The sequence below is a fragment of the Heterodontus francisci genome, chromosome 9, assembly GCF_036365525.1.
Source record: "Heterodontus francisci isolate sHetFra1 chromosome 9, sHetFra1.hap1, whole genome shotgun sequence".
NCBI lineage: Eukaryota > Metazoa > Chordata > Chondrichthyes > Heterodontiformes > Heterodontidae > Heterodontus > Heterodontus francisci.
Window position 1 is genome coordinate 58621590 of NC_090379.1, and position 14261 is coordinate 58635850.

The window sequence follows — 14261 nt, forward strand, 5'->3', positions numbered from 1 at the left end:
CGACCTGGGTTTGGTTCTGGGTACTGCCTGTGTGAAGTTTGCAAGTTCTCCCTGTGACCGCGTGGGTTTCCACCGGGTGCTCCGGTTTCCTCCCACAGCCAAAGATTTGCAGGTTGATAGGTAAATTGGCCATTGTAAATTGCCCCTAGTGTAGGTAGGTGGTAGGAGAATTGAGGGAAGGTGGGGATGTGGTCGGGAATATGGGATTAATGTAGGATTAGTATAAACGGGTGGTTGATGGTCGGCACACACTCGGTGGGCCGAAGGGCCTGTTTCAGTGCTGTATCTCTGAGTGGCCGATTGGCAGACGTGAAAGTATTGTGGCGATAATCGTCTTCACCATGAAGCAGACACCAAAGAGGCATTGTTCACCTTGAGGTCTACCTGACCAATAGAGGGTGTAGGCAGCGTTGTGTTCTGTTAGGCTGCCTTGTTCTGAGAAGCGGACCCCTCTCGGGGCCACTATATCAATGTCCAGTTTGGCTAGCTCATGGGCCACCACTCAGGGCTGAGCGTCGTTGGGGGCAGCTGTTACCAGAGTCGAGCATTGTTCTCTGGTTCCAGCAGGTGAGTTTCAGAATTTTTCTTTTCCCACCTTTTGATGTGCGCTTGGGAGTTCGCGTTTCCTTCTCGTCGTAGTTTAACTGCATTAAGAGATGCCCGTTGACTGCATTAAAATGCCCTGTGAGCAGAGATGGATTTTGGAAAATACTTGAAAAATGGATTAGTATGGACAAGTCAAGCAAAACAGCGACCTCAAGTCCCATCCGTATCTACAATGGTGTGAAGCAGGGGTGTGTGCTGGCCCTGACCCTATTCACCTTTTTCAGCATGATACTGCAGCAGTTAACGGAAGACCTTGAGGAGGGAGTTTATTTATGCTTCTGGACTGAGAGGTCTTTTCAACCTCTGGTGTCTTCAGGCTCGCACAAAGACACAAGAAAAACTCATCCGTGAACTACTTCTTGCCGATGACTGTGACTGTGCTCCTGGCCCACAGTTAGTCAGACCTGCAACATATAACACATTTTTCCGATGCAGCACAACTCTTCAGACTAAAAATCAGTTTAAACAAAATTGAAGTCGTGCATCAGCCTGCCCCCCAAGAAGAATATAGACCACCAAGCATTGTCGTCATCGAGGCAACCGAGCTGAATGCCGTCGAGCAATTTGCTTTCTTGGGGAGCATCATCTCATTTGATGCCACCATAGACAAGGAAGTGGACAATAGGCTCTCAAAAGCAAACTGTACATTTGGCAGATTCTACAAATGTGTGGAGCAACCACAGCCTCAGAGCACAGACCAAAATCTAAGTGAACAAAGCCATAGTCCTCACCATCCTTCTGTATGGCGCCAAGTCATGGGCCCTATACCGCCTTCATGTACGCCTTCTAGAGTGCTTCCATCAGTGCTGTCTCTGCAGCATCCTCAAGATCCACTGGCAGGACTGCATCACAAACATTGAAGTCCTGGAAACTGCCAACATCACCAGCGTCAAGGCCATCCTCCTGCAAAGCCAACTGCATTAGGCAGGTCATGTTGCCTAGATGGATGACAGTCGCCTGCCCAAGATCGTGTTGTATGGAGAGCAGACCACAGGTACAAGGAACAGAGGGGCCCTATGCAAAATTTTAAAAGGAATTCCTGAAGTCCCCCTCTGTCACATCAACCATTGCCAGTGGGAAGTGCAGGCCATAGATTGTGATTCCTGGAGATGCTACATCAGGAGGGCTACTGACACCTTTGAGACTGAAGAACCAGCATGAAAGAGAAGAGAAGGATAGATCCAATTGCCCCCAGTAAAACTATACCTTCACTTGTACCCGCTGTGGGAGAATTTGCTTGTTACGGATAAACCTGGCTAGCCACCAGCAGGCCTGCAACTGATGACTGCACCCTTCCCAAAATAGTCATCTGCGAAGAAATGCCAAGAGTGGTATCTCCATGTGTCAGCATTTACCAGAATGGTAACCTAGACTATAAGGATTCAATTACACAGATTGCAGTTGTTTTCTTTGGAATTTAGCAGGTTTTGGGGTGATTCGATTGAAGTTATCAGAATATTAAGAGGAACTGATAGGCTAGATATAAACAATTTCCGCTGGTTGGAGATTCTAGGACTAGGGGACTTTGTCTAAAATTTAGAGCCAGATCTTTTTTTAGAGTGAAATTAGGAAATAGTTCTATACAAAGGGTGGTAAATGTTTGGGACTCTTCTGCAAATGGCATTTGATAAGTCAATTGTTGATTTTAAAATTAAGGTTGATGATTTTTGTAATCTCCAGGTATGGAGAGATATGGGGAAAAGGCAGTTATATGGAGTAAGTTTGCAGATCAGCCATGATTTCATTGAATGACAGAACGAGCTTGAAGGCTAACTGGCCTAATCTTGGTAGATGCAGACTATTTCCAGGCAAATAAGGGGCTTCCTGTCCTTTCCCTGCATTCCTAACAAGGTCATTCTAAAGCATTTATTTATACAAGACCTGTAATTTAAAAAAAAAAATTTGCTAGCCATTGATGGTTGCCTCTGCTTTCACCCCTGCTGTAGATGAACTAATCGCATAGCACCGCGTAGATTCTAGATTGTTCTTAAAACTTGCTTGGCTCAACGTTTCATGGCCCAAACCATGAAAGAGTTGGTGAACTTTCTTCACTGGTTGAAACAAACTTTGGTTTGTTAGCAAGCTTTTACTATTGTGAAATGAAACTAGCTCAAGGACACTGCATTTCATTCTTGCTGTGATAGTTTCACTTGATTTTACTGGCATTATGTGACAGTGACTAATGAAATGGGCTCTCTTTTGTTGCTGAACCTTTGTGAGACAAGCGAGTTGAGTTCTGATAGGCAATTAGATATGTATTGTTTGAACCCATAAATTTCTGATTGCAGTTTTGAATTGGACATATGAACTGACTTCTGTATTTATTTTTCACTCCATTTTAAAGGTCTTGATGGAGGAAAATACAACTTTAAAACAAGAGATTCAAGCGCTTCAGATGAGAAATGCTGAACAGGTAAAGTGCAGCTAATTTATTTTCTTGAATTTCAAATGTAGCACACTTGGCACATGTTGAATAGGCCAAGTGCTTGTCACACTAGCTCAAATAACCACTGTTAAGCATAACTGTTTCATTTGTATACAAACCGGATGAGCCATTAGACGCACAAAAGCAACCAATTGTGAACCAGCTATTTGCACAGTCCCAAACAGATCAGCGTTTTCAGTTGAACCAGAACCTGCCACAAAACAGTAATCAAATCGCTCTCACTAATTAGAGCTACCAATTTTCTTCACTCTGCAAAGTATATGCTCTGATAACACTTGTATCTCCATACAACTATATAATTGTGAAGTTTTAATGCCTATTTCATGCATATTTAGAACAAAAATAGATACTGAAGGTTTTTAAAGGAATAAACAGTTACTTGCAATTTTGTAGACTGATGGGTTAAAAGCTATACTTGTATTTATGTATGAAGCCATTTTTCAGTGCCAGTAAGGTATGATTTTTATTTTTGTTTTCAGTTACATTGTTTTAATTTTTCTGTGTAATAGCAACAAGTGACCCACTGTAACTGGGGTGCGGGCAAATGGCACTAAAGATGAGAAACTCTGCTCCAGGTTCTAGATCATCTGTGTGCAATACCACAGAAGATCTCTTTATAATAAAAGTGTCTTCTGATACATCAATAGTGTATTGCTAAGTGCTTCATCAAGTGTATTAACAAGGAATATATTAAAATCTCCTGTTGCACTTCCTGTTTAATCACCCTTAATTATTTCCTCCTGCTGCACTGTTTGTCACAGCTTCCTGTCATGTCTGGAATTTTATTATCTTTGCTTATATTAATGTCTTCCTATCTCCAAGTTATGTGGTGCTATGCTCTCCACCTGAAGATTACTTGGATCCCTTGTCTCTCTTGGTCCCTGAACTGTCAGCTTACACCTCAATATACCCAGCTGGTGCCCTAAACTGAACGCTCATAAATTATTGGGTATTCCTCATCAATCACAGGAACCCTTTTAGGGAATTCTGCCTCAGCAGAAAGAAAAGCAGTGTTCCAGTACTGACCGGGAACAGGATTTTATTTTGGTTAAATACCTTTTTTAGAAAAATTTCTTACCATTTGAGGGATGCTCTCAATTTACAAGTTCTTCCAGGTTATTGCAGGAGATCAGGTTTTTTTTAAAATGCAGAGGCGGAGTTCCTCACATTTCTCTGGCGAATGCTATCAAGCAAGTATTGATTAAATAATAGAATAATCCAGACCAATGCTGGGGAAACTGGTTCACTTGCTAAACCTTCTAAATGAGGATTTTGTTTTCCCCCACCTTGATTTTTTTTTTCATGGGGGTTGTGGTGGTGAGTGTTTGCTTTCTGGCAGTAAAGTACCAAAATGGTTTCTTCGATGCTGAAATGTCAGATTCCACCTGATGTATTTCAAATTTGTGCTCGTCTTTTAAATTTTAAATGTCTGGATTTGAACCAGTTAATGCTTCATTTTGTGTTATAAGCAGTTGCTTGACAATTGATCTGGAGCTTTGATGTGCATTTACTTTAGTTTCTGAGGCTATTTGTGGCATATACTGCATCTTCAAAACTACCTTAGTGACGAACTTCTATTGCCTGTGCTACTTTGTAAATAAAACCAAATTTATTTAGGAACGCATCTTGTGAAATAATGCATGTAATGGATTTTTTACATTTGTTTTTTTAGCACCTTTTAATTGCTGAAGAATGATTAAGTTGTGCTTAATTCTGTTTTTTTTTTTTTTTTTTTGAGGCCTATTACCAGTTTACATTTATGCTATCTAGTTCCATGAGGGAGAATTTTCAAAGAAGCATGGAGGTAGAGATGGTTTGGGTTTGTGTTGAATTAATGAACAAAAATAAGCCAGTTGCACAAAAATTACTTTGGATATACAGCACAGTAGACAGGCCATTCTGGCCAATCAGCCCAAGCTGGCGTTTATGCCCCACTTGAGCCTCCTTCCATCATTCCTCATCTAAATCCATCATTGTAACTTTCTGTTCCCTCGTCCCTTATGTGCTTGACTAGATTCCTCTTAATTGCATCTATACTGTTCACTTCAAGCACGCCCTGTGGCAGCAATTTCCACATCTCGCCACCTTTTGGGTAGAGTTTCTTCTGAATTCTCTATTTGATTTCTTGGTGACTATCTTATATTAATGGTCTCTAGTTAGACTCTTTACCACAAGTGGGGACATTCTCTCTCTGTATCCGCTGTATCAAAACTTTTTCATAATTTTCAAGACCTCTTGGGTCACCCCTCAGTCTTGTCAAGAAAAGAGACCCAGTCTATTCATCCTTTCCTTATATGTGCACCCATGCATTTCTCATATCATCCCTATAAATACCCTCTCCAATGCCTCTATATTATATGGTAACCAGAACTGCGCACAGTACTCTGAAGTGTGGTCTCGCCAAGATTTGATACCGGTTTAGCACAACTTCCCTACTTCTCAATTCTCTCTCTCTAGAAATAATCCTAGTGCTTGGATTGTTTTTTTTTTTATGGCCTTGCAAACCTGTGGCACAACTTCAGTGTATTTATACTGAGATTCCTTTGTTCCTCTACCCCACGTAGACTCTTGTGTTCCAAGTAATGAGTGATCTCCCTATTCTTCCTCCCAAAATATACTACCTCCCATTTATCAATGTTGAACTTGAATAGGCCAATAAATTAGCAAATTAAGTTTTATTAATGTCTTCCTGTAATTTGTTGCAATCTTCCTCAGTTTACTTGCCATTCATTAACTTATTGTGGATGATTGTATCAACATTGTGGCCTTAATGGAAATCTTGCTGAGGGGTGATGACACCTTGCCACTTAACAAAGCCTCCCGCCTGGGTACAGCTTCCATCATGTGCTCCATCAAGGCTGTCGTAGTGGTGGTGTGGCATATATCACCAGATCACACCTTGGCCTGACTCCCGACTCCTCTGGCACTTTGTCCTTTGAGCATCTCACCTTGTTCCACCCCCCTCACCTCTTTTGAAATCATCATTCTTTACCACCCTCCCAAGTGCAATAAAAATTTTATCGAGATATCTTCACTGCTTTCCTCCCTCAGCCTCTGCACCAAACTACTTTTCATCCTCTGTGATTTTAATCTTTATTTCAACTCGTGTATTATCTCTTCGAGTTCAGTGCCCTCTTATCCTCCCTAAATTTCTCCTTTCTTGTAAACTCCCCAACCCATGTTCACGGCCGCCCCCGCAACCTTGTCATTTCACATGGTCTTGCTAGTTCATCATGTCAAATACAGATGAGGCCATCTCTGATCACTTCATTGTATCACTCTCTGCCCACATCTCCCTTCCACACCCCAACCTACCTCATTTTGTATTCATCTCTGGGGGAAAAAAACTAATCCCTATTCACTTAAAACTGCACTTTCAAAATCTCAGCCTTTGGCCCTCTGTTCACCACAGACAATATTTCTGCAGCTGCTGACTTGTTCAACCGCACCTTCATCTCCTTTGCCCGAGACCCCAATAAAAAGATCAGTCACTCTCACCCTGGCTGTTACCCTGTACAGCCCTCATTTCTGTTCCCTTAAGTTTAAGGGTTGCAGACTTGAAAGGATATGATAAACAACTGGTTTAGCCGTCCACTGCCACATCTGGCTGGACTACTTAAAACACTATCGGGCCCTGCTCATGTCTGTTAAAACTGCTAGCTATTCCAGGGTCCTCTTGGAATGCAAAGGTAACCCCCTGGCTTTTCTTTACTGCAAATAATCATCTTAAACCCCTGTCCCCTCCACCCTCCCCTTCAACAATAAGTGCGAGGAGCTCATTGACGACTTTGTCACTAAGATAGAGACCATCCAGTTAGTTGCCTCTGCCCCGTCCCTCCTTGCACTAGCCCACCTGGCCAAACTTCCTATAGTGCTCCTCCCTGCCCTAGTAGTGTACTCGCACATCTTTCATTAGCTTCTTTACTATCTCCCCTCATGCCCTCTTTGAACTCAGCTTGTCCATGAGACCCACCTCCTGTTCTCTCGATCCTGTTCCCACTAAACTGATCACCCAACTTGCCCCATGTTAACTGGTTCTTTTTCTTCATGTGTTGTCCCCTTTCTCCTTTTAAATCTGCCATCACCCATCTCCCCAAAAAGAACAACGCTTGACCCTATCCTCGCAAACTACCATCTCTTGCCTCTCAAGTCCTTGAATGTGTTGTCACCTTCCAAATCCATTCCTATCTTCCCAAGAACTCAATGTTTGAATCCCTCAATCAGGTTTTCACCCCGTCAGAGTACCGAAACAGCTCTCAAAGTCACAAATGACATCCTATGTAACTGACAAAAATAAACTTTCCCTCCTAGTTCTTCTCAACCTGTCCGCAGCCTTTAACATGGTTGACTGCACTATCCTCCGCCAATGCATCTCCACTGTAGTCTAGCTGGGTGGGACTGTTCTCATCTGGTTCCACTCTTGTCCATTTAATCGTATTCAGAGAATCACTTGCAATGGCTTCTCTTCCTGTGTCCCCAAAGGGTATATCCTCGACTCCCTCCTATTTCTCATCTACATGGCGCCCCTTAGCGACATGTCTGAAAGCACAGCTTTAGTTTTCACATGCATGCTGATGCAATTCCACTCTAACACCACTACTTCCCTTGACTCTCCCACTGTTAAGTAATCAGACTGCTTATCTGACATCCATTGGAGATTTCCTCCAATTAAACATTGGGAAGATTGAAGCCATTGTTTCTGGTTCCTGCTCCAAACTCCATTTCCTAGCTACTGACTCTGTCCTGGTCTCTGGCAACTGTCTAAGATTAAGCCAGTCTGTTCGTGCCCTTGGTGTCATATTTGACCGAGACGAGCATCCAGCTTCATATTCATGCCATCACTAAGACTACCTATCGACTTAACTCTTTCAGTGCACTCCTGGCTAGTTCACCACATTCTACCCTCTGTAAACTTGATCATCCAAAACGTTGCTGCCCCTGTCTTAACTTTTTTTTTTAGAATTAGAACATTACAGCGCAGTACAGGCCCTTCGGCCCTCGATGTTGCGCCGACCTGTGAAACCATCTGACCTACACTATTCCATTTTCATCCATATGTCCATCCAATGACCACTTAAATGCCCTTAAAGTTGGCGAGTCTACTACTGTTGCAGGCAGGGCGTTCCACACCCCTACTACTCTCTGAGTAAAGAAACTACCTCTAACATCTGTCCTATATCTATCACCCCTCAACTTAAAGCTATGTCCCCTCGTGTTTGCCATCACCATCCGTGGAAAAAGACTCTCACTATCCACCCTATCCAACCCTCTGATTATCTTATATGTCTCTATTAAGTCACCTCTCCTCCTCCTCCTCTCCAACGAAAACAACCTCAAGTCCCTCAGCCTTTCCTCGTAAGACCTTCCCTCCATACCAGGCAACATCCTAGTAAATCTCCTCTGCACCCTTTCCATAGCTTCCACATCCTTCCTATAATGCGGTGACCAGAACTGCACGCAATACTCCAGGTGCGGTCTCACCAGAATTTTATACAGCTGCAGCATGACCTCGTGGCTCCGAAACTCGATCCCCCTACTAATAAAAGCTAACACACCATATGCCTTCTTAACAGCCCTATTAATCTGGGTAGCAACCTTCAGGGATTTATGCACCTGGACGCCAAGATCTCTCTGTTCTTCTACACTACCAAGAATCTTCCCATTAGCCCAGTACTCTGCATTCCTGTTACTCCTTCCAAAGTGAATCACCTCGCACTTTTCCGCATTAAACTCCATTTGCCATCTCTCAGCCCAGCTCTGCAGCCTATCTATGTCCCTCTGTACCCTACAACATCCTTCGGCACTATCCACAACTCCACCGACCTTAGTGTCATCCGCAAATTTACTAACCCACCCTTCTACACCCTCATCCAGGTCATTTATAAAAATGACAAACAGCAGTGGCCCCAAAACAGATCCTTGCGGTACACCACTAGTAACTAAACTCCAGGATGAACATTTGCCATCAACCACCACCCTCAGTCTTCTTTCAGCTAGCCAATTTCTGATCCAAAGCTCTAAATCACCTTCAACCCCATACTTCCGTATTTTCTGCAATAGCCTACCATGGGGAACCTTATCAAACGCCTTACTGAAATCCATATACACCACATCCACTGCTTTACCCTCATCCACCTGTTTGGTCACCTTCTCGAAAAACTCAATAAGGTTTGTGAGGCACGACCTACCCGTCACAAAACCGTGCTGACTGTCGCTAATGAACTTATTCTTTTCAAAATGATTATAAATCCTGTCTCTTATAACCTTTTCCAACATTTTACCCACAACCGAAGTAAGGCTCACAGGTCTATAATTACCAGGGCTGTCTCTACTCCCCTTCTTGAACAAGGGGACAACATTTGCTATCCTCCAGTCTTCCGGCACTATTCCTGTCGACAATGACGACATAAAGATCAAGGACAAAGGCTCTGCAATCTCCTCCCTAGCTTCCCAGAGTATCCTAGGATAAATCCCATCTGGCCCAGGGGACTTATCTATTTTCACACTTTCCAAAATTGATAACACCTCCTCCTTGTGAACCTCAATCCCATCTAGCCTAGTAGCCTGAATCTCAGTATTCTCCTCGACAACATTTTCTTTCTCTACTGTAAATACTGACGCAAAATATTCATTTAACACTTCCCCTACCTCCTCTGATTCCACACACAACTTCCCACTACTATCCTTGATTGGCCCTAATCTAACTCTAGTCATTCTTTTATTCCTGATATACCTATAGAAAGCCTTAGGGTTTTCCTTGATCCTATCCGCCAATGACTTCTCGTGTCCTCTCCTTGCTGCTCTTAGCTCTCCCTTTAGATCCTTTCTGGCTAGCTTGTAACTCTCAAGCGCCCTAACTGAGCCTTCACGTCTCATCCTAACATAAGCCGCCTTCTTCCTCTTGACGAGCGCTTCAACTTCTTTAGTAAACCACGGTTCCCTCGCTCGACAACTTCCTCACTGCCTGACAGGTACATACTTATCAAGGACACGCAGTAGCTGCTCCTTGAATAAGCTCCACATTTCGATTGTTCCCATCCCCTGCAGTTTCCTTCCCCATCCTACGCCTCCTAAATCTTGCCTAATCGCATCATAATTTCCTTTCCCCCAGCTATAATTTTTGCCCTGCGGTATATACCTGTCCCTGCCCATCGCTAAGGTAAACCTAACCGAATTGTGGTCACTATCACCAAAGTGCTCACCTACATCTAAATCTAACACCTGGCCGGGTTCATTACCCAGTACCAAATCCAATGTGGCATCGCCCCTGGTTGGCCTGTCTACATACTGTGTCAGAAGACCCTCCTGCACACACTGGACAAAAACTGACCCATCTAAAGTACTCGAACTATAGTATTTCCAGTTGATATTTGGAAAGTTAAAGTCCCCCATAACAACTACCCTGTTACTCTCGCCCCTGTCGAGAATCATCTTCGCTATCCTTTCCTCTACATCTCTGGAACTATTGGGAGTCTTTTATAGACCTCCAAACAGGGTAACCTCACCTCTCCTGTTTCTAACCTCGGCCCATACTACCTCAGTAGATCAGTCCTCAAATGTCCTTTCTGTCGCTGTAATACTCTCCTTGATTAACAATGCCACACCCCCCCCCCCCCTCTTTTACCATCTTCTCTGTTCTTACTGAAACATCTAAATCCCGGAACCTGCAACATCCATTCCTGCCCCTGCTCTACCCATGTCTCCGAAATGGCCACTACATCGAGATCCCAGGTACCAACCCATGCTGCAAGCTCACCCACCTTATTCCAGATGCTCCTGGCATTGAAGTAGACACACTTTAAACCAAGTTCTTGCTTGCCAGTGCCCTCTTGCATCCTTGTAACCTTATCCCTGACCTCACTACTCTCAACATCCTGTACACTGGAACTACAATTTAGGTTCCCATTCCCCTGCTGAATTAGTTTAAAACCCCCCCCAGGATATTGGTACCCCTCTGGTTCAGGTGAAGACCATCCTGTTTGTAGAGGTCCCACCTACCCCAGAAAGAGCCCCAATTATCCAGGAAACCAAAACCCTCCCTCCTGCACCATCCCTGCAGCCACGTGTTCTACTCCTCTCTCTCCCTATTCCTCGCTTCGCTATCATGTGGCACGGGCAACAACCCAGAGATAACAACTCTGATTGTTCTCGCTCTAAGCTTCCACCCTAGCTCCCTGAATTTCTGTCTTAAATCCCCATCTCTCTTTCTACCGATGTCGTTGGTGCCTATGTGGATCACGACTTGGGGCTGCTCCCCCTCCCCCTCCCCCTTGAGGATCCCAAAAACACGATCCGAGACATCACGAACCCTGGCACCTGGGAGGCAACATACCAACCGTGAGTCTCTCTCGTTCCCACAGAACCTCCTATCTGTTCCCCGAACTATGGAGTCCCCAATGACCAATGCTCTGCTCCTCTTCCCCCTTCCCTTCTGAGCAACAGGGACAGACTCTGTGCCAGATACCTGTACCCCATTGCTTACCCTTGGTAAGTCGTCCCCCGCAACAGTATCCAAAACGGTATACCTGTTGTTGAGGGAAACGGCCACAGGGGATCCCTGCACTGCCTGCTGGTTCCCTCTCCTTCCCCTGACGGTAACCCATCTACCTACTTCTTTTACCTGAGGTGTGACTACCTCCCCATAACTCCTCTCAATAACCCCCTCCACCTCCCGAATGATCCGAAGTTCATCCAGCTCCAGCTCCAGTTCCCTAACGCGGTTCTCGAGGAGCTGGAGTTGGGTGCACTTCCCGCAGATGCAGTCAGCAGGGACACTCTTGGCGAACCTTAACTCCCACATTCTGCAGGAGGAACATACAACTGCCGTAACTTCCATTCCCTCTGTTCTAAATTCCCAACAAATCTACTGAAAAACTAAAAAAAAAAGTCAAAACTTGTTAGGTTAGCAATCCAACGGACAGAACTTCTTAAATAAAAAGCTTACCTTATCAACACAACCAAGTCCTTTTTTTTTTGTTAGAGGAGGAGGGTGGGTGGGAGACACTACACATGTAGTGTCTCGGGTACAGCCACCACCCAAATATATAGTTTTTACTTGCCCAGCAGTCCCCTGGTCCTCCGAAAACAAAAGGGAATTAACTTTTAAACTTACACTGAAATTGACTTCCCAGCTGTAAGCTCGCTCTCGCACCTTCGCTACTGTCAAGCTGCAGTCACCAAAACTAAAAGCCAAAACTTGTACCAAGTTCCATTCCCCTCGAACCTCTGTGCTTGCTACATGGGCTCCAGGTTAAGAAACACAAGATTCTCATCCTTGTTTTCCAATCCTTCCATGGCCTTACCCCTCCCTATCCCTCATCTCCTGCAGCCCACAACCCTTCAAGATATCTGCACTCCTCCTAATTTTCACCTTTTGTGCATTCTGATTTTAATCATTCCACCATTGAACGCAAGAAATAGGAGCAGATATAGACCATATGGCCCATCAAGCCTGATCTGCCATTTAATACAATCATGGCTGATCTTGGGCTTCCATTCCACTCTTTTTTTTTCTCCTCCCCCTGCCCCCAATTTGGCGTCATCTGCAAATTTAGATGTTTTGTTTATTTCCAAAGTCCAAATTATTGTTCTAAGTTGTGAACAGCAGTGGTTCCAGCACGGTTCCTTGTGGAACACCACTTTACACCTTGTGCCACACTGAAGAACTGCCTTTTACTCCCACTCTCTCTGCTTTCTATCTTCAAGCCAGATACCAATCCATTCTGCTATTTGGCCCTGATTTTGCTTTGTCAGACCTTGTTCATTAGTTTATTATGGGGCTCCTTATCGAAGGCCTTTTGAAAATTCAGATAAATTGCATCTTCATTGCCGATGTCTCTGTTCTCTCTTTCCCTCCCCACCCCCCCCCCCCCCCATTCCCCTCCATAAATTCAATAAAAGTTGGTCAAGATTTTTCCCTTTGAAATTCATGCTGACTAGTGATGATTATGTTTTTGTTTTCATCATTTTTCTATTCTCCTGTTTTTAGTAGGGATGTGATGAAAATTAAGAGCTATGAACAGAAAATTGGGAAAGACTAGTGTCAGTGAAAGACTTCAGAGGCAGATCTCATTGAACTTGTCCAACTTATTCAGTTTTTGAAACTCTATTCCAAAATTGAAATTGGATTATTTTGTGGTGTATGATAGATGACACACAGGCTCAATTTCTTTAAGCTACTACAGTTTTTTCCTGTTCACACCTGCAAGATAATTCAGGCAAGAGTTTTGATCTATTTTGTGACTTGGTTTGAAGATAGTTGAGTTTATTTGGACAACAAATATGATATTGTCCACAAGGTTTCTTAGAGGTATTAGTAATCAGTTTGATTTTACTGAGAAATAATGCAGCATCTGTTTTGCTACCTTGAACTTTTTTAGGTTGTTTCCACGTCCACGGTAGCAGAATTTCAGAAAACGTAAGTACTATGTTACTGAGTTGTAGTAATATACTTCAGGTCGTTTTATTACCTATGCTAATAACTGTTTTTTCAACTGTAGCATTAATGAGAAGAATGAAAAAATTGACTCTGTTGAAGTTCTGTTGAAGTCAAACTTGAGTACAATAGAAAGCAATGAGAAAACAATGCAGGTACTCTTTTTAACTGATTTGAAAATATTGGTTTGTGCCAACTACTGTGTATTCCAGTAATTTCTCTGTTCCTGTAATTCCCCATGCAGTGATGACGACATAATTTGTTTTTCAAGTTTGACATCCTGTTTATGCAGTGCCATTTGTAAAAATGTTTGCTTTGTCTTCAAAGGCTCTACAGAAGGAAAATGAGATGCTCAGAGAGGAAGTAAAAAATGCTCAACAGGTAATGAATTGTCTCCAGTGTTTTGGTCATATCTGTGCAGGTTTCCAATAAGGTGCATATTAAAGGAGCCCTGATATACCAGAGCATTGCATAATTGATCTGTCTTTGTGTCTACTAGCATGCTTAAAAAATGTAGCAATTTAGACAGCATTTGATGGTGTAGTTTCCAGTAAAATATTTTCCTATCTTCTCGTTGGGGAAGTTGTCTGTAATGATGTAACTTTGCATTTAAGAAAAAAAATGTCCACTTGGCACTAGATTGTTACTCTGAATTTTGATAACTTCATTTTGATTCTATAGGTTTCTACTGCACCAAAACTGGAAGATCTGGAGAAAATGTAAGTATTCTTTCAGTATATTAAAGCATTAATTGATTAAGGAATACAGTTTCTT

General features: G+C 43.2%; 1 protein-coding gene across 8 annotated transcripts in view; it reads left to right on the forward strand.

The window, feature by feature from the left end:
* The window catches only part of ktn1 (kinectin 1), a 151759-nt gene that overhangs the window by 99228 nt on the left and 38270 nt on the right, over window positions 1-14261 (forward strand). For all 8 annotated transcript variants that reach the window (XM_068039192.1, XM_068039195.1, XM_068039197.1 and 5 more), the window contains 5 exons: window positions 2951-3019; window positions 13432-13469; window positions 13552-13642; window positions 13815-13868; window positions 14169-14206. In XM_068039192.1, the coding sequence (XP_067895293.1) occupies window positions 2951-3019; window positions 13432-13469; window positions 13552-13642; window positions 13815-13868; window positions 14169-14206 (290 nt within the window). The remainder of the gene's footprint in view (window positions 1-2950; window positions 3020-13431; window positions 13470-13551; window positions 13643-13814; window positions 13869-14168; window positions 14207-14261) is intronic.